General features: G+C 38.9%; 1 protein-coding gene across 3 annotated transcripts in view; it reads right to left on the reverse strand.

Moving 5' to 3' along the window:
- Positions 1-22,513, reverse strand: part of UNC13B (unc-13 homolog B) — a 260,259-nt gene that overhangs the window by 121,917 nt on the left and 115,829 nt on the right. For all 3 annotated transcript variants that reach the window (XM_036260527.1, XM_036260526.1, XM_036260525.1), the window contains exon 8: positions 2,914-3,154. In XM_036260527.1, coding sequence (XP_036116420.1) covers positions 2,914-3,154 — 241 coding nt within the window. The remainder of the gene's footprint in view (positions 1-2,913; positions 3,155-22,513) is intronic.

Raw genomic sequence — 22,513 nt, forward strand, 5'->3', positions numbered from 1 at the left:
TAACAAAATGAACATGTTTCATCAATATATAGCACTGATTTTCAACCTGTTCATCTCATGGCACTCATAAACTAATTATTAAAATTCTGTAGCACACTGCCCTGGCCAATTTGGCTCAGCGGTTAGAGCGTCGACCTGCGGTCCAGAGAGACCTGGGTTCGGTTCCCGCTAAGGGCATGTACCTCAGTTGCAGTTTGTCCCCGGCCCTGGTTGGGTCGTGTGGGTGACAACCACTTGATATGTCCCTTTCACGTCGATGTTTCTCACCCTCTCTCTCTCTCTCTCTCTCTCTCCCTCCCTTCCTCCCTCCCACTCTATCTGAACAAAAAACAAACAAAAATGTCCTCAAATGAGGATAAAATTCTGTAGCACACCAAAAAATATATTATATTTTTGCCAATCTGACACACACACACACAAAGAGGTATAATTTTGATTCACTCACACCAGACAGCTATTGTTGTATTGGCTGTTGTCATTTTTTTATTTGACAATCTAAGGGAAGAGCGGTCAGTGCCCTGACTAGTCAGATAATATATGTTTTTAAAATTCTTACAGCACACCAGTTGAAAATTGCTGATATATAGAATGTAACTAAAATGCCAAAGTTTAGAACTGGTTAAATATTCCATGTAAAATATATCAATGAATTTCAAGAAACCTAAATTTGTTGATGAATTTGAGTCTGAAAAGAAGCCAAGCTATTAACCTGCTGAAAGTTATATTTGAGGCAGCATAGCCAAGAATATGGTCAAACACAGTTCTTTTAGGAGGGAAATATATATATAAATAAATAAATAAATAAATAAATAAACTCTTTGACTATCAGAAGTCAAACCTTGTTACAGTACCAAAAAGAGCAAATTATTTAAAGTGTTATAATTTATTCTTTGTGAAATCTAAGGCCATATACATTGAGGATTACAGTAAAATGAAACCTTTCTCTATACTGAGTACAATAGCAGAAGCCACATGTCAACTTAAGTCAATGAATATAGAAGACAGCTGACCTTTCTTTTAGTTAGGTTAGAGACTGCCTGTTTCCCACATGTGTGGTGGGAGTCTAAAGAGGGCCTGCAGACTAGGAGCTTGTCAGGTCAGTGTGTTCTTTTATAGATCTAACATCCAATAGTATTTATTTAGGAAAATAGAAACATGATCAAAGTTGCAACTTAGTCACTGAAAATTTTTAAGAGTGAGACTGTTAGTCTTTTTTTTTTTTTTATCCTCACTCGAGGACATTTTTCCATTTTTTGTACAGATAGAGTGGGAGCAAGAGAGAGGAAGAGACAGAGAGAGAGAAACATCGATGCGAAAGGGACACATCGAGTGGCTGCCACCCTCACGACCAACCAGGGCCGGGGACAAACTGCAACCGAGGTACATGCCCTTAGCGGGAACCGAACCCGGGTCTCTCTGGACTGCAGGCCGACGCTCTAACCGCTGAGCCAAACCGGCCAGGGCGAGACTGTTAGTCTTTTGACACCTCTTAGCACTAGAGATACTTTTGCTATATAATATCTAACAAAGCCCAATTCTACTGTCAAACCTCAAATTATGTATTTTTACATAATTTTCATACATTTCCCATTATTCTGGGCTCATTAGGCAAAAGCCCATTTGATAGAATCAGGAAATCAACTTTACATATATATTTTTTTTAAATCCTCACCCGAGGACATTTTTCCATTTTTTGTTCAGATAGAGTGGGAGGGAGGGAGGGAGGGAGGGAGGGAGAGAGAGAGAGAGAGAGAGAGAGAGAGAGAGAGAAACATCAAAAGGGACACATCGAGTGAGTGGTTTCCACCCGCAGGACCCAACCAGGGCCAGGGACAAACTGCAACCAAGGTACGTGCCCTTAGCGGGGACTGAACCCAGGTCTCTCTAACAGCAGGCCGACGTTCCAACTGCTGAGCCAAACCGGCCAGGGCTACATCAAGTTTCATTACTCTCCAATATCCTCAAAAACTCAAACTAAACTAATTTCAGTCTGAAATAAGTCTTTATAGTTACAACTTAAAATCAATAGATAGCCATGGCTGTAGTGAAAGAAGCTATTTATTTTTACACTTCTAATTTATTAGAAGGTGCTGCAAACATGTTTGTTCGTCAAGGATTTTAAATGTTCTTCTAAAAAAACTGTGTAACTGAAGAACTTAGACTACTTCCAAGAACTTAGTATTTATAGTAATAAAAAAGTTTAAAAATCAATGTTAGTGATATAATTTCTTCAAACTTTTTTAAAGGAGAAATCATTTCAAACATATAAGTTAAAAGTGTCTATTATAAAAGTTTACTTTAAAATCATGTCAAGTTTTCCTCTGCTGGAGATGATAAAATATTTACTTTTTAACCTCATTTCATACAATAATACAGTAAAATCAAATTTTTATGGGATCAGTTAAAGAAAAATTTTAGAAAAAAAAATTGCAAGTTAAAGTATATCACATATGCTCCTCTAAGTGTTATTTATTATAACAGTAGCTCAGGAAGTAAATGAAATGATAATAGGGTATTGATTAGGAAAACTGCCGTTGTCCAGCAGAGTATGTAGTCATTTAGGTTCATGTGCCATTATTACTACTGGCTTGTACATCTAATGCTTGCAAATACAGAGGGAAATGAGGGTCCTTCGCCAATTATTTTGCTATTATTTTTTTCTTAAAGTAGAACAATATAAACAACTAAACTCAAATGAATAAAACAGGCAAATATTACTAATGGAAATGTATAAATGTGAATATGTGGAAGGGAAAAAAAAAGATCAAGACTCTACATAAAATGGCTGTAGCTTGGCCCATCACTGCTATACTTCCATTACCACCTCAGGTTAAAGTGCCCAAATCCTTGATTTCAGTTGTATCCTGGGATCTACATACTAGGAAAGGAAAGTGCTTTGTTCCCAACACCCACCTGAGAGCCTGTTGCTCTGGGTAATCGAGGTCATAATCGTAACTTTGCATAGAGTCATTGCAAGAGTCCCGGGAAGTGCCATGCAGTAGCAGCTGCTGTGGCAATTGCACAGGAACAGGGAACTGGTGCACAGAAGCGTTGGGCTGGGAAGTCGAATGGTAAGGAGGTGGGATGCTGGTGCTGGTCTCACTGCGATAGTCACTATCTCGGTCATCAACGGCACTATCAGGATCTTCAAAAGCTGTGGAACAAGCATAGTCAGTCAAAGCATCCAACCTTTATTTAATTCTTCAGATTTTTTCCTGCTTCTAACTTAGGTAGCCCTAAGCCTTGAGAACAAGAGAAATAAGCTGCACACAAGTCCAGTGACCTCAAAGCCATGTGCAGAACTATCTCAATGCTCTCCTTATCAAATGAGATAGACCACTTGGTTTAATTTTAGTGCTGATTATCAGAGTTGCATTTTCCCAATGCAGAATTCATTGGTATTCTACTTCTCTAGCTATTATAACCTAAGAAAAACCTGCTTTTAAATGTCATAAATAGATTTGACCCTCCACTATTATCAAAAAGGGGAGAAATATCTTTTCCATATCTTAAGAAGGAGAATTTTTTTTTATTAAAATTGGTTTGGTGTTTTCAGACTTTAAAATACATGGCTGAACCAAACAAACAGGTCCAACATCAGAAGCTGGTCCAGGAAATCAAGAAGGTCAAAGCCCGGACTCAGAAGTCAGCTAACAGGTCCAGATGCGCTAAGAAAAGCAGCAGTCTAACTGTCTTGCTGCAACATCGAGTTTTTCTAATACTTCCTGTCAAACACCAACCCCCTAGGTTCAGAATTCCTATCCAAAGCACAGGCTGAAGGAAAAGAAAAAAACACATGCACTGTCAATGAGATCTTTCTGACAATGCAGTCAAGTTTACCTACAGTGACTACAATTTCATAGAATTATTTCTGTTTTTCAGGCCAGCACTAAACGATGAACACAGTTACAAATCTTGCTCCAAGCAAACACAAAAATGTGCAACACTGTGCTTGGAAAGGGAGCTCAACCTAATAGTGTTTTATAGGTTATTTTACAGGAAAGCAAGCCATTTCTGACACCATCCCCATATGTGTCTAATGAATGAAGTCCCATATTTCCTTTGTTGCCAAGTTCCCATATGGCTCACAATGAGGAAAAGGAACATTCATCACCCCAAAATGGAGATACTTTTAGCAAATGACAGACTCCTTTACTAATATATATATATATATATATATATATATTTTTTTTTTTTTAATCCACAAAACCCTTGGTAGAAGTGTGGGAAACAGAAGCCCCTGGAAGACCCTAAGATTAGGATTTTACAATTTTTCATGAAGGAAATAAAGACCTGTATCCATATAGTGGAAATTGAAAAGAGTTAATGAACTATGGGGGAGAAATCTAGACAGAAATGATAAAACTTGGGGACAAATGGGAGTTAATAGGAAAATGACCTTTTGGCTTCTATGTTAAACAATCCAGTAGATAATTCCACTAAAGGAGACAGGGAGCATGAACATGAGGGTTTTACAAACAAGGAAGAAAATTTGAACACTGGATTCCAGACAACACTTATAGATACAGCAGGATGTAGGGTTAAGCTTTTCCAATCTGAGTTTAAGGCAACATGTGAACATAAGAAAAAAAAGAGATTAGTGATCAGAACCCCAAGGGAAAATTCAGTACAAGAAAGAGGCTAACCTTCAAAATGGGCAGGAACAAGATAGTCAAAAAAATAGGAGATGCAAAGCATTCTGCTTACAAAGCATTCTGATCACATATTAGGAAAAAAGACATTGGAGGCACTGTTTTTCACCCTTGATGCATTTGTTGTCCTGAAGACTAGAAAGGATCAAGGAATGAAAACCAGTATACCTGAACCCACAGAAAGAGTAAGTGTGGAAAAAGTCAGTGCTAGATTATACATGCATACAGATAAGGGAGCAGATATAAAAATGAATACAAAGCAACAAGTCTCTTAAATTCAGTCAGGAGTAGTATTAGCACATAATCCAGAAAACTAAAATTGAGTCTCCAAAGAGGGAGCAGTGATAGACAATCCTACTGATTATGAGACCAGGAAAGGGTAGCTCCGCCGTAAGTAGGAACCATGATCCAGAGCCAGAAACTTGGTGTATGGACCCCTAGTTTCTCACTGCATCTGACCTATTACTTCTAACTAATGCTTTGCTTTTTAATTTTACTAGGCTAAGGGGAGGAATATTCTAAAACTTTCTTAAAGGCTCACAGCATTTCTATACTAAAGAAATACCATAAAGTACAAATGTTAAGAAACAAAGTGTCTATGGAAAGAAAAGGTTGGGAATAGAAGAAGAGGAAATAAAAACAGTGGGAGGGGTTGCCTGGCCAGTGTGGCTCAGTGGTTGGGCATCGACCCATGCACCAAGAGGTCGCCAGTTCATTTCCCTTTCAGGGCACATGTCCAGGTTGTGGACCAGATCCCCAGTCGGGGGGCATGCAGGAGGCGGCCAATCGATGTTCTCTATTATCATGTTTATATCTCTCTCTCCCTCCCCCTTCCTCTCTGTCTAAAATCAATGAAGAAAAAAAAAATTTTTTTTTAAAGTAGGAGGGAACAGGAGAAAGAAATACAGGGAAGTGAAATGAGAGAAAAGAGAGAAATAGAAAAAAATAATATGGGAGGGAATGATAGAAAATTAACCTGTGAAAGTAAATAAGAAGAAATCTAATCTGGGGGAAAAATGGCCCACAGGCGCGAGTAGGAACTCAAACAAAATTGAATGACATTCTGAACAATGGGGCTCTCCAGAGTGTGGTGCTCCTGGATTGAGTCCCCATCTTTAAATCCAGAGTACAGACAGAATTTACCAGCCAGAGAAGAAAGGAAAAATAATTCAAACCTTTCCCCCTCCCTGGCTTAGTTACTTTTTTCTATTTAAGTTAAAACCTTAAGTTATCTGAGCTCTCTTAGGCTGCCTCTGAGCAGTTCCTTAGTGGAAATACTCAGGATTCAAATCACAGAAAATACGTACTCCATGAGAAATTCCAGTAACAGGACAAACTATGGCCCCTCTTAGCACCTATTAGACACCTAATCACTGGGAGTCAACCAAACCCTCTTGCCAGATGGGTAACACAACTAGTAATGTCAGTCTAGGGCTGTATATCTTACTGGAAAGAAATGGCTACTCATTCTCCAAGCTCTAGAACAAAGTTGGCCTTCAGCCTACCTGGGCTGCTTCAAGGAAAGTAAAACCATGTCCTCAGCCTCTTGTTCACTTCACAAAACCAATGACCTCTCCCAGAATAAACCTTCTCCTTCTAGTCACTGCACTCCTTAGCCAAGAAACCAAAGGAAAGTGTCTACTACACTGGGGGCTGATGGTACTACTTGTTTCTGAGGAAGAAGTATCAGAATATTCTGTCAGAATTTTAACTGGGACTATGGTTTGAAAATTATCATACACACAGTCTTCAAGAAACCACCCTGTCAAGAAATTCCAAAATGGCGGCAGAGTGAATGGAAGCTACATAGACCATCTCCCAGGATCAAACTAGAATTACAACGGAAATAAAGACAAATCATCAGGAAAAAGCAACAGAAATACAGCTTGGAGGACCACATAACCAGGGACATTGACTCAATCCCGGTAGGCTTGCAGAGACGCGAGATGGGGACTGAGAGCCCACGGTATGCAGCGGCCTTAGCTGGGAGCAGTGGCATTAGCTGGGAGCAGTGGCCTTAGCTGGGAGCAGCATTCTTATCTGGGAACAGCGCCCTCAGGTTAAACTCCCAAGTGGCTCCACAGCACATAGCCAAGACAGAGGCTAAAATAGCCACAGCCACTTACCTTGGGCTCCGGCAGAGGGAGGGCAGACTGGACTGAAACTGTGTGGGGACACTTGGGATTTGGAGGACACTCAGAGCTTTTGCTGAGTTGTGGCCATGTAAGACTCTGGTCATCTTACTCCTTCCCAGGGCTCTGGGGAGAAGCAACTGGCCCTGCCCTCAGAGATTCAACCTTACCCAGTGGCCATTGAAATGCAAATTGAGACCCATTAATGACCAGCATCTGCCCCACCCTCAGGAAATCCCCTTACTATGAGCACCTGAGGGAGTTTTTCATTCAACTGAGAAGCCAAGGTTCTTCAGGTAACCACTACTGATAGCCTCCAGGGAAAAAGCCAGAGGATAACTGTACCATCCCTGGGCTAGCAACTCTAACCAGGAAAGAAAGACTTGACAGTGGTGTTTAACGTGGGTCCTCCCTGGCTCATCCAAACCCAGAAGAGGGAGCCACAAACAACAGAACACCAACACCCACAGGAAAAATTTGGCAGGCTCCAAAGCCCACTGTGATAGCCAAAATGGTGAAATACAGAAACAAAAGCCAAATGAAAAAACAAGAGACCTTTACCAAAGATAAGATAAATGAGTTGCAGTTTAGCAAGTTGACAGAACTAGAATTCAGAGCCATGATCTTGAAGAAGCTCAACAGCATGTGTAAGGATATGAGCACCATGAGTAAAGACATAGAAATGTTGAAAATCAACCAGCTGGAAATTAAAAATCACCAAGACGAAATGAAGAATGTCACATCAGAAATAAAGAACACAATGGAAGGTCTAAATAGCAGAGTAGAGGAAGCTGAGGACTGGATCAATGAATTAGAAGACAGGGTAGAAAAAAATCAACCAATCAGAAAACCAAAAGCAAAAAACAATTACAAAATAGGAAGACAGCTTAAGAGAACTATGGGAAAACTGGAAATGTAATAACATTTGCATCATAGGAGTCCTCAAAGAAGAAAAAAAATGAGCAAGAGTTAGACAATATATTTGAAGAAATAGTGACAGAAAACTTTCCTAACTTGGTAAAGGAAGAAGGCATTCAAGTTCAAGAAGCACAGAGAGCCCCAAGTAAGAAGAACCCAAACAGGCCCACACCAAGACACATAGTAATCAAAATGCCAAAAATTAAAGACAAAGAGAATCCTAAAAGCAGCAAGAGATAAACAACAGGTTACCTACAAAGGAAACCCCATTAGGCTCTCAGCTGACTTCTCAACAGAAACACTACAGGCCAGAAAAGAGAAGCATGAAGTAATCAAGGTCATGAAAAACAAGGATCTGAATCTAAGATTACTCTATCCAGTAAGGCTATCATTCAAAATAGAAGGTCAAATAAAGAGCTTCCCAGACAAAAAAAAAAAAAAAAAAAAAGGCTAAGGGAATATATTAGCACCAAACCAGCACTACCAGAAATGTTAAAAGGACTGCTGTAATTGGCAGTAGAACTAGAAAGAAAAATATAACCACACTGAACAAAAATGGCAATAAATAAATACATATCAATAATCGCCTTAAATGTAAATGGACTGAATGCTCCGATAAAAAGACACAGAGTAGCTGACTGATTAAGAAAGCAGGACTCATCTATATGTTATTTAAAAGAGACCCACCTCACAACAAAAGACTCACATAGGTTGAAAGCGAAAGAATAAAAAAAAAATCTTCCAAGCAAATGGAAAGAAAAAACAGCTGGGGTAAAATACTCATATCTGATAAAATAGATTTCAAAATGAAGACCATAACTAGAGACAAAGAAGGCTACTACATAATACTGAAAGAATCTATCCAACAGGAAGATATAACCTTGATAAACATATATGCACCCAATATAGGAGCACAAAAATATATTAAAAAGCTTCTGGAAGACTTCAAAGGAGAAATTGATAGCAATACAATCATAGCAGGGGACTTCAACACCCCACTGAAACCACTGGATAGATCCTTTAGACAACAAATTAGAAAGGAAAAAGAGACTCTTAATGAAGCACTAGACCAAATGGATTTAATAGATATCTACAGAGAATTACACCCCAAAACTACAGAATTCACATTCTTCTCAAGTGCACATGGAACATTCTCAAAGATAGACCACATGTTAGGACACAAACTAAGTCTCTACAAGCTCAAGAAGACTGAAATCATATCAAGCATCTTCTCAGATCACAAAAGCATGAAACTAGAAATCAACTGCAACAAGAACATGCAAAGACATTTGAAAACAGGTAGGCTACATAACATGTTATTGAACAAGAATGGGTTACCATGGAGATCAAGGAAGAAATTAAAAACTTCCTGAAAACCAATGAAAATGAACACAAAACAACACAAAATCTATGGGATACAGCGAAAACAGTTCTGAGAGGGAAGTTCCTAGCACTACAGGCCTACTTCAAGAAGCAAGAAAAATTTCTAACAGAATATCTAACCTCACAACTTAAAGAACTAGAAAGCAAACAGAAAGAAAACCCCAGAGGAAGTAGAAGAAAGGAAATAGTAAAGATCAGAACAGAAATAAATGACATAGAGTCCAAAAAAACAATTCAAAGGATCAATGAAACAAAGAGCTGGTTTTTCGAAAAGATAAACAAGATTGATGGACCCTTAGCTAGACTCACCAAGAAACAAAGAGAGAGAAGCCAAATACAGAAAATTAGAAATGAAAGAGGAGAAGTAACAACTGATACCACAGAAATACAGAAGATCATTAACAACTACTATGAACAATTTTATGGCAACAAATTTGACAATCTAAGCGAAATGGACAAATTTCTTGAAACACATGGTCTCTCAAAACTGGACCGGGAAGAAAGAGAAAACTTGAACAGATGAATAAAAACAGAAGAAATTGAAGAGGTAATCAAGACTCTCCCAGCAAACAAAAGCTCAGGCCCGGATGGCTTCACAGGGGAATTTTACCGAACATTCAAAAAAGAACTAACACCCATTCTCTTCAAACTATTTCAAAAAATTCAAGAAGAAGGAAGACTTCCAAATTTGTTTTATGAGTCCGTCATAATTCTAATTCCAAAACCAGAAAAATACATTACAAAGAAAGAAAACTACAGGCCAATATCCCTGATGAACACAGACACCAAATTCCTGAAAAAAATACTAGCAAATCGGATCCAGCAACACATCAAAAAAATTATTCACCATGATCAAGTGGGATTCATCCCAGGGATGCAAGGCTGGTACAATATTCTCAAATCAATAAATGGGATACACAACATAAACAAAACGAAGAATAAAAACCACATGATCATATCAATAGATGCCAAAAAAGCCTTCGACAAAATCCAGCATTCATTTCTGATAAAAACATTCAGCAATGTGAGAATAGAGGGATCATATCTCAACATAATAAAGGCCATATATGAAAGACCTACAGCCAACATCATACTCAATGGGCAGAAAGTAAAAGCATTTCCCTTAAGAACAGGAACAAGGCAAGGATGCCCACTTTCGCCACTCTTATTTAACATAGTACTGGAAGTCTTAGCCACAGCAATCAGACAGGAAAAAAAAATAAAAGGGATCCAAATGGGAAAGGAGGAAGTGAAACTGTCATTATTCACAGATGACATGATACTATCTATACACAGAAAACCCCAAAGACTCCATCAAAAATTTACTAGACTTAATAAATGAATTTGTCCAAGGAGCAGGATACAAAATTAACGTGAAAAAACTGACGGCATTCTTATACACCAATGATGAACTTACAAAAAGAGTAACTAAGAAAACAGTCCCACTTACCATTGCAGCAAAAAAATTAAGATACCTAAAAATAACCTTAGCCAAAGAAATAAAGGACCTATTTGCAGAAAACTACAGGTCATTGAAAAAAGAAATAGAGGAAGATATAAAAAAGTGGAAGCACATACCTTGTTCATGGATTGGAAAAATTAACATCATTAAAATGTCCATACTACCCCCAAAAAATCTATAGATCAATGCAATCCCCATCATAATACCAACGACATACTTCACAGAACTAGAACAAATACTTCAAAAGTTCATATGGAACCAAAAAAGACCTCAAATAGCCACAGCAATCTTGAAGAAGATGAACAAACTAGGAAGGATCACATTACCAGATTTCAGGTTATACTACAAAGCCACTGTAATCAAAACAGCCTGGTACTGGCACAAGAACAGGCATATAGACCAGTGGAACAGAACAGAGAACCCAGAAATGGACCCAAGCCATATGCTCAATTAATATTTGATAAAGGTGGCAAGAGCATAAAGTGGAGTAAAGACAGCCTCTTTAATAAATGGTGTTGGGAAAATTGGACAGCTACATGCAAAAAAATGAAAATAGATCATCAACTTACACCATACACAAGAATAAACTCAAAATGGATAAAAGACTTAAATGGGACTCATGAATCCATAAAAATCCTAGAAAAAACTGTAGGCAACAAAATTTCAGACATCATACGCAGCAGAATTTTCACTGATACATCACCTAAGGCAACAGAAACAAAGGAGAAAATGGACACATGGAACTACATCAAACTCAAAAGCTTCTGCACAGCAAAAGATACAATCATAAAAATGAAAAGGCAACCCACTGTATAGAAGAGCATAATTGCCAAGGATATATCAGATAAGGGGTTAATTTCCAATATATATAGATTGCTCACACAACTCAACAAAAGGAAGCCAAAGAAACCTATTAGAAAATGGGCAGAGGAACTAAATAGACACCTCTCCAAACAGGATATAAAAATGGCTAAGAGACATATGAAGAAATGCTCAACATCACTAATCATCAGAGAGATGCACATTAAAACAACAATGAGGTATCACCTCACATCTGTCAGAATGGCCGCCATCAACAAATCATCAAAGAACAAGTGTTGGCGAGGGTGTGGAGAAAAGGGGACTTCAGTACACTGCTGGTGGGAATGCAGACTGGTGCAGTCACTATGGAAAACAATATGGTGTTACCTCAAAAAATTAAAAATTGAACTTTCATTTGACCCAGTGATCCCACTTCTAGGAATATACCCTAAGAAGCCTGAAACACCAATCAGAAAGAATATATGTACCCCCATGTTCGTAGCAGTACTATTTACAATAGCTAAGATCTGGAAACAGCCCAAATGTCCATCAGTAGACAAATCGATAAAAAAGTTGTGCTACTTATACACAATAGAGTACTATGCAGCTGTAAGAAAGAAAGATCTCTTATCCTTTGAGACGACATGAAGGGACCTGGAAAGTGTCATTCTAGGCGAAACAAGCAAAACAGAGAAAGACAAATACCCTATGATCTCACTTATTTGTGGAATATAATGAATATAACAGTCTGAAGAATGGAGTGGTCCCAGAGACGTAGAAGTGGGGTACAGACTGACAATACCCAGAAGAGGGGGTGATAAGGGAGAGATAAGCCACAGAACTTATATGCATGTATGCATGAATAATGGACATGGACAACCAAGCTGGGGAGATGCTGGGGAAGAAGGGGGTGGGAAGAATCAGTGGGGGGAAAAGGAGAAACATCTGTAACAAAAATTAATTAATTAATTAAAAAATAAAAATTAAAAATAAATTAAAAAACCTGATCCTCACGAGCCAAAAAATAAAAATAAAAAAAGACAAACCACCCTGAAAGGATGTAACATTTCACAGCAGATAATGTCTCCTGAGATTTAAGGAGGGGTGGGAGAGGGGAATAAAATAATATATGCTTGTATGCATGAACATCCACCTTTATAGTTCAGCGAGAGTATGTTAGAGTGTAAGATCAAGAAGTTATAAGGAATTCAAATTCTTATGTACTTTGCTGCTCTCCCCAGCCCAAATAGGTCCAGTGACCTAAGAACATCGCAAGTGGTAGCAAAGAAGAGTGACAGAGACAATTTTAGAAAGAATTCAAAGGTCATTTCCCCAGCCTACCTATTATTATATACCTTACCTTATTTGAGCCTACTCTACTTGTATTCCTTTAATTTTATATAACATATAGAGAGCATCTGCCTTCTAAGAAGCATAAGACAAATCTACATACAAAGTACTCTTGCTCTCTAATAGTCACTATATAAAGAATAACAAAAAAACTACTGCTTCCATACTCTTTTAAACCTCCTTCTGGCCTACATCATTTTGAAGCTGATATACCCTTCCTTACTCAAAATGAGAAAAATTCAACCTGCTTCTACGAAACCCTTCATTGTCTCTGTGTTCATCAAACCTGAGCCTACCACAGTATATGCTTGAGATGCTCAGCCCTGATACAATGGGAGAGTGATTCCCTTGTCTAGGACCAATAAGGTCCAATTTTGCTGTTCTCTGTTTAAACTTTAAAGGCCAAAGAATGGTCTTATTCTCTCACTTTCCAATATGTAATAAAACATGTAGCCTGTTGGGTGCTCAAATATAGCCATTTTTCCTCAATTACCTACAAATTATTAATATAATCTATTAAAATACAGAAGCTTTGAATGACAGAGAAAACATTTTCTATTCATTTTTCAAAATAAAAATTCAGTATTAAATTTAAATCCTATACCACATACAAGCTGAATCTGAGGCAACAAATGTGACCAAGAAATCACTAAAAATAGGCCTTTATCCTAAAACACAATGAATAATTTGGCTTCATATGGTAATTGAAGTCAAAGCTAAGTTCTTCTGGCCCTGCCACGTACTAGTTTTATACTCTTGAAAAACTTGTAAGGATTATAAAAGAAAATTAGTTTTGTAGTGTTGCCAGATTTTTGCTTGCCTTATAGGTTCCTGATAAATAGGTGGTGGGAAGATTACCACACTCTGACAGCCCTAATGTTTGCTGAGAGACCATCAATGCCTTGGTTAAAAAGCCCTCAGAGCACTGAGGATGTGATTTCCTTGCTAGTTTGCTGTAAAACTCAAAATTCTGGAAGCATCGAATGATGTCAGCATAGGCTAATTTCATTACCTAAGCAAACTTCTAATCCTGGAATATAAGACTACTAGTCATAGACTGTTTAATTTAACTATACACTGAGAGTCAGTTTTCTTCCTATGTACTTACCTTCTTCATATCACCTACGTCTTCTTCTCAGAAAGGATTGATTGATTTACTGTGCCATTTTTAAATTTTAATAATCTATATATTTTTTTATCCTCACCTGAGGACATTTTTTCCCATTTTTTTGTTCAGATAGAGTGGAAGGGAGAGAGAGAGAAAGAGAGAAACATCGACGTGAAAGGGACACATGGAGTGGCTGCCACCCGCATGACCAACCAGGGCAGGGGACAAACTGCAACCAAGGTACATGCCCTTAGCGGGAACCAAACCCAGGTCTCTCTGGACCAAAAGCTGACACTAACCACTGAGCCAAACCGGCCAGGGCAATCTATTTAACTTTCTAATCATGGGGAGAGACGGAGTTTAGCAGAAAATTCTCCAGGTCATAGCAGTTGCCATAGCAACTATTAAGAGTAATTACCTTGTTTCTTTTTATAAGAAAACTGAAAAATAATCATATAAAACTTCAGATTATGTCTTTCAACCTAGATTGCTCCAGGCAGGTGACAATGTTGTTTCTCAGTAAAACTCTGGGGCCACAGAACCCTCTCCTTACAGGACACTGCCTCATTTCTCAGTTTTCCACAGCACTGCATAGCTGTTTCTTATACATAGTAAGAGATCAATAAATGTTTATAGCATGAATAAATCAAATGATCTGATCCCATATATTAGGTTCATCCCTAATCCATGAAAATAACAATAGTCATTCTGTCTGACTAACCAGTTCCTTATTCTCACTTCATCCAGGTACCATAATAAGATAAATAACACCAGGTTAATTAAGTAAATCTCCATCTCCACCCCAAAAATGCACTGAAACGTTTCCCTAGCCAATAGAACAATTAGTGAACAGTTAGGTTTTGCTAGCCACAATTACCAAAAAAGGGGGGAGGGAGAGGAATGTTCCAGGTAAATAAAATTATACATGCAAAGGCAACTTTAGTGAACTGAAAATAATCCTAGCATATCTGAATGAGGCTTTAAGGGTTAAAAAAGAACCCCAAAGGGGGTCTAAGTAATGTTTAGCAATTTAGTAGTCTTAGGAATTTAGAATTATCTGGGGTAACACAGAGCTACCATAGCTTTTAAGAAGGAGAAAGACAGGAAGAAAAAAAAATGGCAGTGGAGTAGACGGAAGCTACACAGACTGTCTCCCAAAACCGAACTGGAATTACAACAAAAATAAAGACAAATCACTGAAAAAAACACAACTGAAAATCAGCTGCTGAGAACCCATATAAGCAGGGACAAAAAGAGGTCACCAAATCAAGCCTGGTAGAGACTGTGGAGGCACAAGAGGGTGGGGGCTGGAGGCCCACGGATGGCTGTTTTAATGTGAGCAGTTCCCACTGAGAAAGCAGGGGTTTTTAAAAGCACCAAATCAGCTATAGCCATTCACCTAGGGCTCTGGCAGATGGAGGGCAGCTACAGTCTGGCTCAGGAGAGAGCTGGAGGGGAAGACACTGGGAGTTTTGTGCTGAATCACTCCCTCATAGGACAGAAGCCATATTACTCAAAGAGCCACTTTCCAGATCCCCAGAGAGAAGCAATGGCCCCTCCCTCAGGAATTCAACACCACCAGACAAGGCCACAGAAATGCAACTTCAGGCTCATTAAAAGCTACAGTCTGGCCCTGGCCAGTTTGGCTCAGCGGTTAGAGCGTCGGCCTGCGGTCCGGAGACACCCGGGTTTGGTTCCCGCTAAGGGCACGTACTTCTGCTGCAGTTTGTCCCCGGCCCTGGTTGGTCGTGCGGGTGGCAGCCACTCGATGTGTCCCTTCACGTCGATGTTTCTCTCTCTCTCTCCTTCCTCTCTCTCCCTCCAACTCTATCTGTACAAAAAATGGAAAAATATCCTCGGGTGAGGATAAAAAAAAAAAAAAAGAAGAAGAAGAGCTACAGTCTGACAGCAAGCAAGTGCCCCACCCAATGGAAATCCTCTTACACCTGAGGGATTTTTCATTAAACTGAGGGCTACAAATTGAGGCTCATCAAGTAACTGAGACTAATAGGCTATAGGCAAGAGCTAGAGGATAATTGAATCTTTCCTTGGCCTGCAAATCTACCCAGGAAAGTAAGACTTGACAGTGCTGTTTAACGTAGGACCTCCCACATTCATCCAAACCCAGTGGAAGGAGACATTATCAGAGGACACCAACACCCACAGAGAAAATTTGGCAGGTTCCAAAACCCACTGAAATGGCCTAAATGGTGAAACAAAGAAACAAATCCCAAATGAAAGAACATGAGAATTCTACAAGAGAAGAGATAAATGAAATGGAATTAAGCAAGATATCAGAGGTACAGTTTAGAGTAATAATTATGAGAAAGCTCAACAGCACGAGTAAGGAGCTCAAGAGCATGAGTCAGGATACAGAAACATTGAATCAACCAATTGGAAATGAAAAACCACAAAGCAGAAATGAAGAAGGACATAGCAGAAATAAAGAACATATTGGAAGGAATAACCAGCAGAGAAGAGGAAGCCAAAGATTGGATCAGTGAATTAGTAGACAAGGTAGAAAAAAAAAAAAATCACCCAATCAGAGAACCAAAATGAAGAAAACAAAAAACAGGAATACAGTTTAAGAGAACTGTGGGACAACTGGAAACATAACAACATCCGCATCATAGGAGTGCCAGAAGGAGAAGAAAATGAGCAAGGATTAGAGAATTTATTATAAGAAATAGTGACAGAAAACTTCTCTAACATGGTGAAGAAAAAAGGCATACAAGTTCAAGAAGCACAGAGAGCAACAGAGAATTACACTCCAAAACTGCAGAATTCACATTCTTCTCAAGTGTGCATGGGACATTCTCAAAAGATAGACCACATGTTAGGACACAAACTAAGTCTCTACAAGTTCAAGAAGATTGAAATAATATCAGCTATCTTCTCAGATCGCAATGAGATGAAACTAAAAATCAGTTACAACAAAAACATTCAAATACATGGAAGCTAAATAGCATGTTCTTAAACAATGAATGGGTTACCAAGGACATTAAGGAAGAAATTTAAAAGTTCTGGAAACCAATAAAAATAAACACACAACAACACAAAATCTATGGGATGCAGCAAAAGCAGTCCTGACAGGGAAGTTCATAGCAGTACAGGCCTATCTCATTGAATCTATAGATTTTTGGGGGGTAGTATGGACATTTTAATGATGTTAATTCTTCCAATCCATGAACAAGGTATGTGCTTTCACTTTTTTATATCTTCCTCTATTTCTTTTCTCAATGTCCTGTAGTTTTCTGTAAATAGGTCCTTTACTTCTTTGGTTAAGTTTATTCCTAGGTATCTTAATTTTTTCCACGATGGTAAATGGAATTTTTTTTTCTATTTTTCTTTCTGTGAGTTCATCATTGGTGTATAAGAATGCTGTCGAGCCCTGGCCAGTTTGGCTCAGCGGTTAGAGCGCCGGCCTGTGGTCCGGAGAGACCCAGGTTCGGTTCCCACTAAGGGCACGTACTTCGGTTGCAGTTTGTCCCCGGCCCTGGTTGGTTGTGCGGGTGGCAGCCACTCGATGTGTCCCTTCACGTCGATGTTTCTCTCTCTCTCTCTCCCTTCCTCTCTCTCCCTCCCACTCTATCTGTACAAAAAATGGAAAAATATCCTCGGGTGAGGATAAAAAAAAAAAAAAGAATGCTGTCGAGCCCTGGCCGGTTTGGCTCAGCGGTTAGAGCATCAGCCTGCGGTCCAGAGAGACCTAGGTTTAGTTCCCGCTAGGGGCGTGTACCTCGGTTGCGGTTTGTCCCCGGCTCTGGTTGGGTTGTGCGAGTGGCAACCACTCGATGTGTCCCTTTCAGTCGATGTTTCTCTCTCTTTCCCTCCCACTCTATCTAAACAAAATATTGAAAAAATGTCCTTGGGTGAGGATAAAAAAAAAAAAAAGAATGCCATCGATTTCTTGACGTTAATTTTATATCCTGCTACTATGCCAAATTCATTTCTTCACACCTCTAGCGGGAACTAAACCTGGGTCTCTCTGGACTGCAGGCATTTGTTTCTTTGTTTCACCATTCTGGCTATCACAGTGGGCTTTGGAGCCTGCCAAATTTTCCCTGTGGGTGTTGGTGTTCTGCTGTTTGTGGCTCCCTCTCCTGGGTTTGGATGAGCCAGGGAGGACACCACTGTCAAGTCTTACTTTCCTGGGCAGAGTTGCAAGCCCAGGAATGGTTCAATTATCCTCTAGCTTTTTGCCTGAAAGTTATTAGTCATGGTTACTTGAAGAACCTTGGCTTCTCAGTTGAATGAAAAACTCCCTCAGGTGCTCATAGTAAGGGGATTTCCTGAGGGTGGGGCAGATGCTGGTAGTTAATGGACCTCAATTTGCATTTCAATGGCCACCGGGTGGGGTTGAATTTCCAAGGGAGGGGCCACCACCTCTCCTCAGAGCCCTGGGAAGGAATAAGATGGCCACCATCCTGCGTGGCTGCAACTCGGCAAAAGCTCTGAGTGCCCTCCAAATCCCGAGTGCCCCACACTGTTCCAGTCCAGTCTGCCCTCCCTCTGCCGAAGCTCAAGGTGAGTGGCTGTGGCTATTTTAGCATCTGACCTGGCTATGCGCTGTGGAGCCACTTGGGAGTTTAACCCCCGAGGGCGCTACTCACAGCTAAGACCAATGGTGTCCATGGGCTCCCAGCCCCCTGCTTGTGCCTCCGCAATCCTACCAGGATCGGGTCAGTGTCCCTGGTTATATGGTCCTTGCAAGCTGCTTTTCTGTAGCTTTTTCCCGATGATTTTTCTTTATTTTAGTTGTAATTTCAGTTTGGTCTTGGGAGATGGTCTGTGCAGCTTCCATTCACTCTGCCACCATTTTGGACAAAATGGGTTTTTCTCAGAAAAATTTCTAATTGACTATCTTAACCTCACAATGTAAAGAACTAGAAAGCAAACAAAAGGAAAAACCCAGAGCAAGTAGAAAGGAAGAAATAGTAAATATCAGAGCAGAAATAAACTACATAGAGACTAAAAAAACAATTCAAAAGATCAATGAAACAAAGAGCTGGTTCTTTGAAAAGATAAACAAGAATGATGTACCCTTAGCCAGACTCACAAAGAAACAAAAAGAGAGGACCCAAATAAACAAAATCAGAAACAAAATAGAAGTAACAACTGACACCACAGAAATACAAAGGATCATTAACAATTACTATGAACAAATTATACGCCAACAAATTGTGCAATCTAAGTGAAATGGACAAATTTCTAGAATCACTGTCTCCCAAAATTGAACCAAAAACAGATAGAAAATTTGAACTAACCAATAACAACTAAGAAAATTGAAGATGTAATCAAGAAACTCCCAGCAAACAAAAGCCCAGGTCCAGACGGTTTCGTGGGAGAGTTTTACCAAACATTCAAAGAACTAACACCCATTCTCCTCAAACCATTCCAAAAAATTCAAAAAGAAGGAAGACTCCAAACTCATTTTATGAGGCCAGCATAATTCTAATTCTAAAACCAGATAAATACACTACAAAGAAAGAAAACTACAGGCAAATATCCCTGATGAACACAGATGTCAAAATCCTTAACAAAATATTAGCAAATCAGATCCAGCAATACGTTAAAAAAAAGTACTAACCAAGACAAAATGGAATTCATCCCAGGGATGCAAGGCTGGTACAATATTTGCAAATCAATAAATGTGATACACCACATAAACAAAATGAAAGATAAAAACCATATGATCGTATCAATAAATGCTGAAAAAGCATTCAACAAAATCCAGCACCCATTTTTTTTTATTAATTAATTTTTGTTACAGATGTTTCTCCTTTTTCCCCCACTGATTCTCCCTTCCCCCTCCCTCCCTGTCCTTTCCCCAGATTGTTGTCCATGTCCACTGTTCATGCATACATGCATATAAGTTCTGTGGTTAATCCCTCCCCCACCACCCCCCTCTTTAGGGGATTGTCAGTCTGTACCCCGGTTCCGTGTCTCTGGGACTACCCCATTCCCCAGACTGTTATGCTCATTATATTCCACAAATAAGTGAGATCATATGAAACTTGTCTTTCTCTGTTTGGCTTGTTTCACTTAGGATGATACTCTCAAGGTCCCTCCATGTAGTCTCAAAGGATAAGAGATCTTTCTTTCTTACCGCTGCGTAGTACTCCATTGTGTATATGTACCACTGCTTTTTGATCCGTTCGTCTACTGATGGACACTTGGGTTGTTTCCAGATCTTAGCGATTGTAAATAGTGCTGCTACAAACATGGGGGTACATATATTCTTTCTGATTGGTGTTTCTGGCTTCTTAGGGTATATTCCTAGAAATGGGATCACTGGGTCAAATGGAAGATCAATTTTTAATTTTTTAAGGTAACACCATATTGTTTTCCAACAGTCTGCATTACCACCAGCAGTGCACTAGAGTACCCTTTTCTCCACACCCTCACCAACACTTGTTGTTTGATGATTTGTTGATGGCGGCCATTCTGACAGGTGTGAGGTGATACCTCATTGTTGTTTTAATTTGCATCTCTCTGATGATTAGTGATGATGAGCATTTCTTCATATGTTTCTTAGCCATTTCCAGCACCCATTTCTAATAAAAACATTCAGTGGGAATAGAGGGACCATATCGTGACTTAATAAAGGCCATATATGAAAGAACTACAGCCAACATCATAGTCAGTGGGCAAAAACTAAAAGCATTTCCCTTAAGAATAGAAACAAGAGAGGGATGCCCACTTTTGCCACTCTTATTTAACATACTGCTGGGAGTCTTAGCCATAGCAATTAGAAATGAAGAAAAACTAAAAGGAGTCCAGATTGGAAAGCAGGAAGTAAAATTGTCATTATTTGCAGATGACATGATGCTGTATATAGAAAACCCTAAAGATTCCATCAAAAATCTACTAGATTTAATAAATGAATTTGGCAAAGTAACAGGATATAAAATCAATATCCAGAAATCATTTGCATTTTTATATACCAATAATGATCACACAGAAAGAGAAACTTAAAAAAAAAAAAAAAAAAAATCCCATTTACCATTGCCACAAAAAAAATTAAGATACCTAGGAATAAACTTAATCAAAAAAGCAAAGAACCTACTCGCAGAAAACTACAGGACATTAAAAATACAAATAGAGGAAGATATAAAAAAGTAGAAGCTTATACCTTGTTCATGGATTGGAAGAATTAACATCATTAAAATGTCCATACTACCCAAAGAAATCTACAGATTCAATAAATCCCCATTAAAATACCAACGACATATTTCACAGAACTAGAACAAATACTTCAAAAGTTTATATGGATCCAAAAATGATCCCGAATAGCCACAGCAAACTTGAAAAAGAAAAAACGAAGTAGGAGAGATCTCAATACTGGATATCACACCAGATATAATACCAGATTATACCACAAAGCCTTTTTAATCAAAACAGCCTGGTACTGGCACAAGAACAGGCATATAAATCAATGGAACAGAACAGAGAACCCAGAAATGGACCCAAGACATTATGCTCAATTAACATTTGACAAAGGTGGCAAGAGCATACAATGGAGTAAAGACAGCCTCTTTAGTAAATGGTGATGGGAAAAGTGGACAGTTACAAGCAAAAAAATGAAGCTAGACCACCAACTTATACCATACACAAGAATAAACTCAAAATAGATAAAAGACTCGTGTGACTCATGAATTCGTAAAAATCATAGAAGAAAATGCAGGCAACAAAATTTCAGACATCACACACAGCAAAATTTTCACTAACAATGCCTGAGGCAAGAGAAACAAAGGAAAAATTAATAAATGGGACCACATCAAACTGAAAAGCTTCTGCACAGCACAAGCAACAAGTACCAAAATGGAAAGGAAACCCACTATATGGGAGAGCATAATTGTCAATGATACATCAGATAAGGAGTTAATTTCCAAAATATACAAAGTACTCACACAACTCAACAAAAGGAAGACAAAGAACCCAATTAAAATATGAGCAGAGGACCTAAAGAGATACCTCTCCAAACAGGACATACAAATGGTCAAGAGACATGAAAAAACGCTCAACGTCACTAACCATCAGAGAGATGCAAATTAAAACAACTATGGGGTATCACCTCACACCTGCCAGAATGGTTGCCATCAACAAATCATCACACAAGTGCTGGCGATGGTGTGGAGAAAAGGGGACTCTAGTACACTGCTGCTGGGAATGCAGACTGGTATAGCCACTGTGGAAAACAATATGGTGTTCCCTCAAAAAAATTAAAATTGGAACTGCCATTTGACCCAGTGAGCCCACTTCTATAAATATATCCTAAGAAGCCTGGAACACCAATCAGAAAGAATATATGTACCCCCATGTTCATAGCAGCACTATTTACAATTGCTAAGATCTAGAAACTGCCCAAGTGTCCATCAATAGATGAGTGGGAAAAAAGCTGTGGTACATATATACAATGGAATACTATGCAGCTATAAGAAAGAAAGATCTCTTATGCTTTGAGATGACATAGAGGGACCTGGAGATTATTATGCTAAACAAAATAAGCCAATCAGAGAAAGACAAATATCACATGATCTCACTTATTTGTGGAATGTAATGAACAAAATAAGGTGATAAACTAAATAGACCGAGACATAGAAGTAGGGTACAGGCTGACAAACCTCGTAAGAGGGGGCACGGGGGGAGGAAACAAATAAACCAAACAACTTACATGCATATGTGCATAACCAATGGACATAGA

This window comes from Molossus molossus, unplaced genomic scaffold (assembly GCF_014108415.1).
Source record: "Molossus molossus isolate mMolMol1 unplaced genomic scaffold, mMolMol1.p scaffold_m16_p_14, whole genome shotgun sequence".
NCBI classification, from domain to species: domain Eukaryota; kingdom Metazoa; phylum Chordata; class Mammalia; order Chiroptera; family Molossidae; genus Molossus; species Molossus molossus.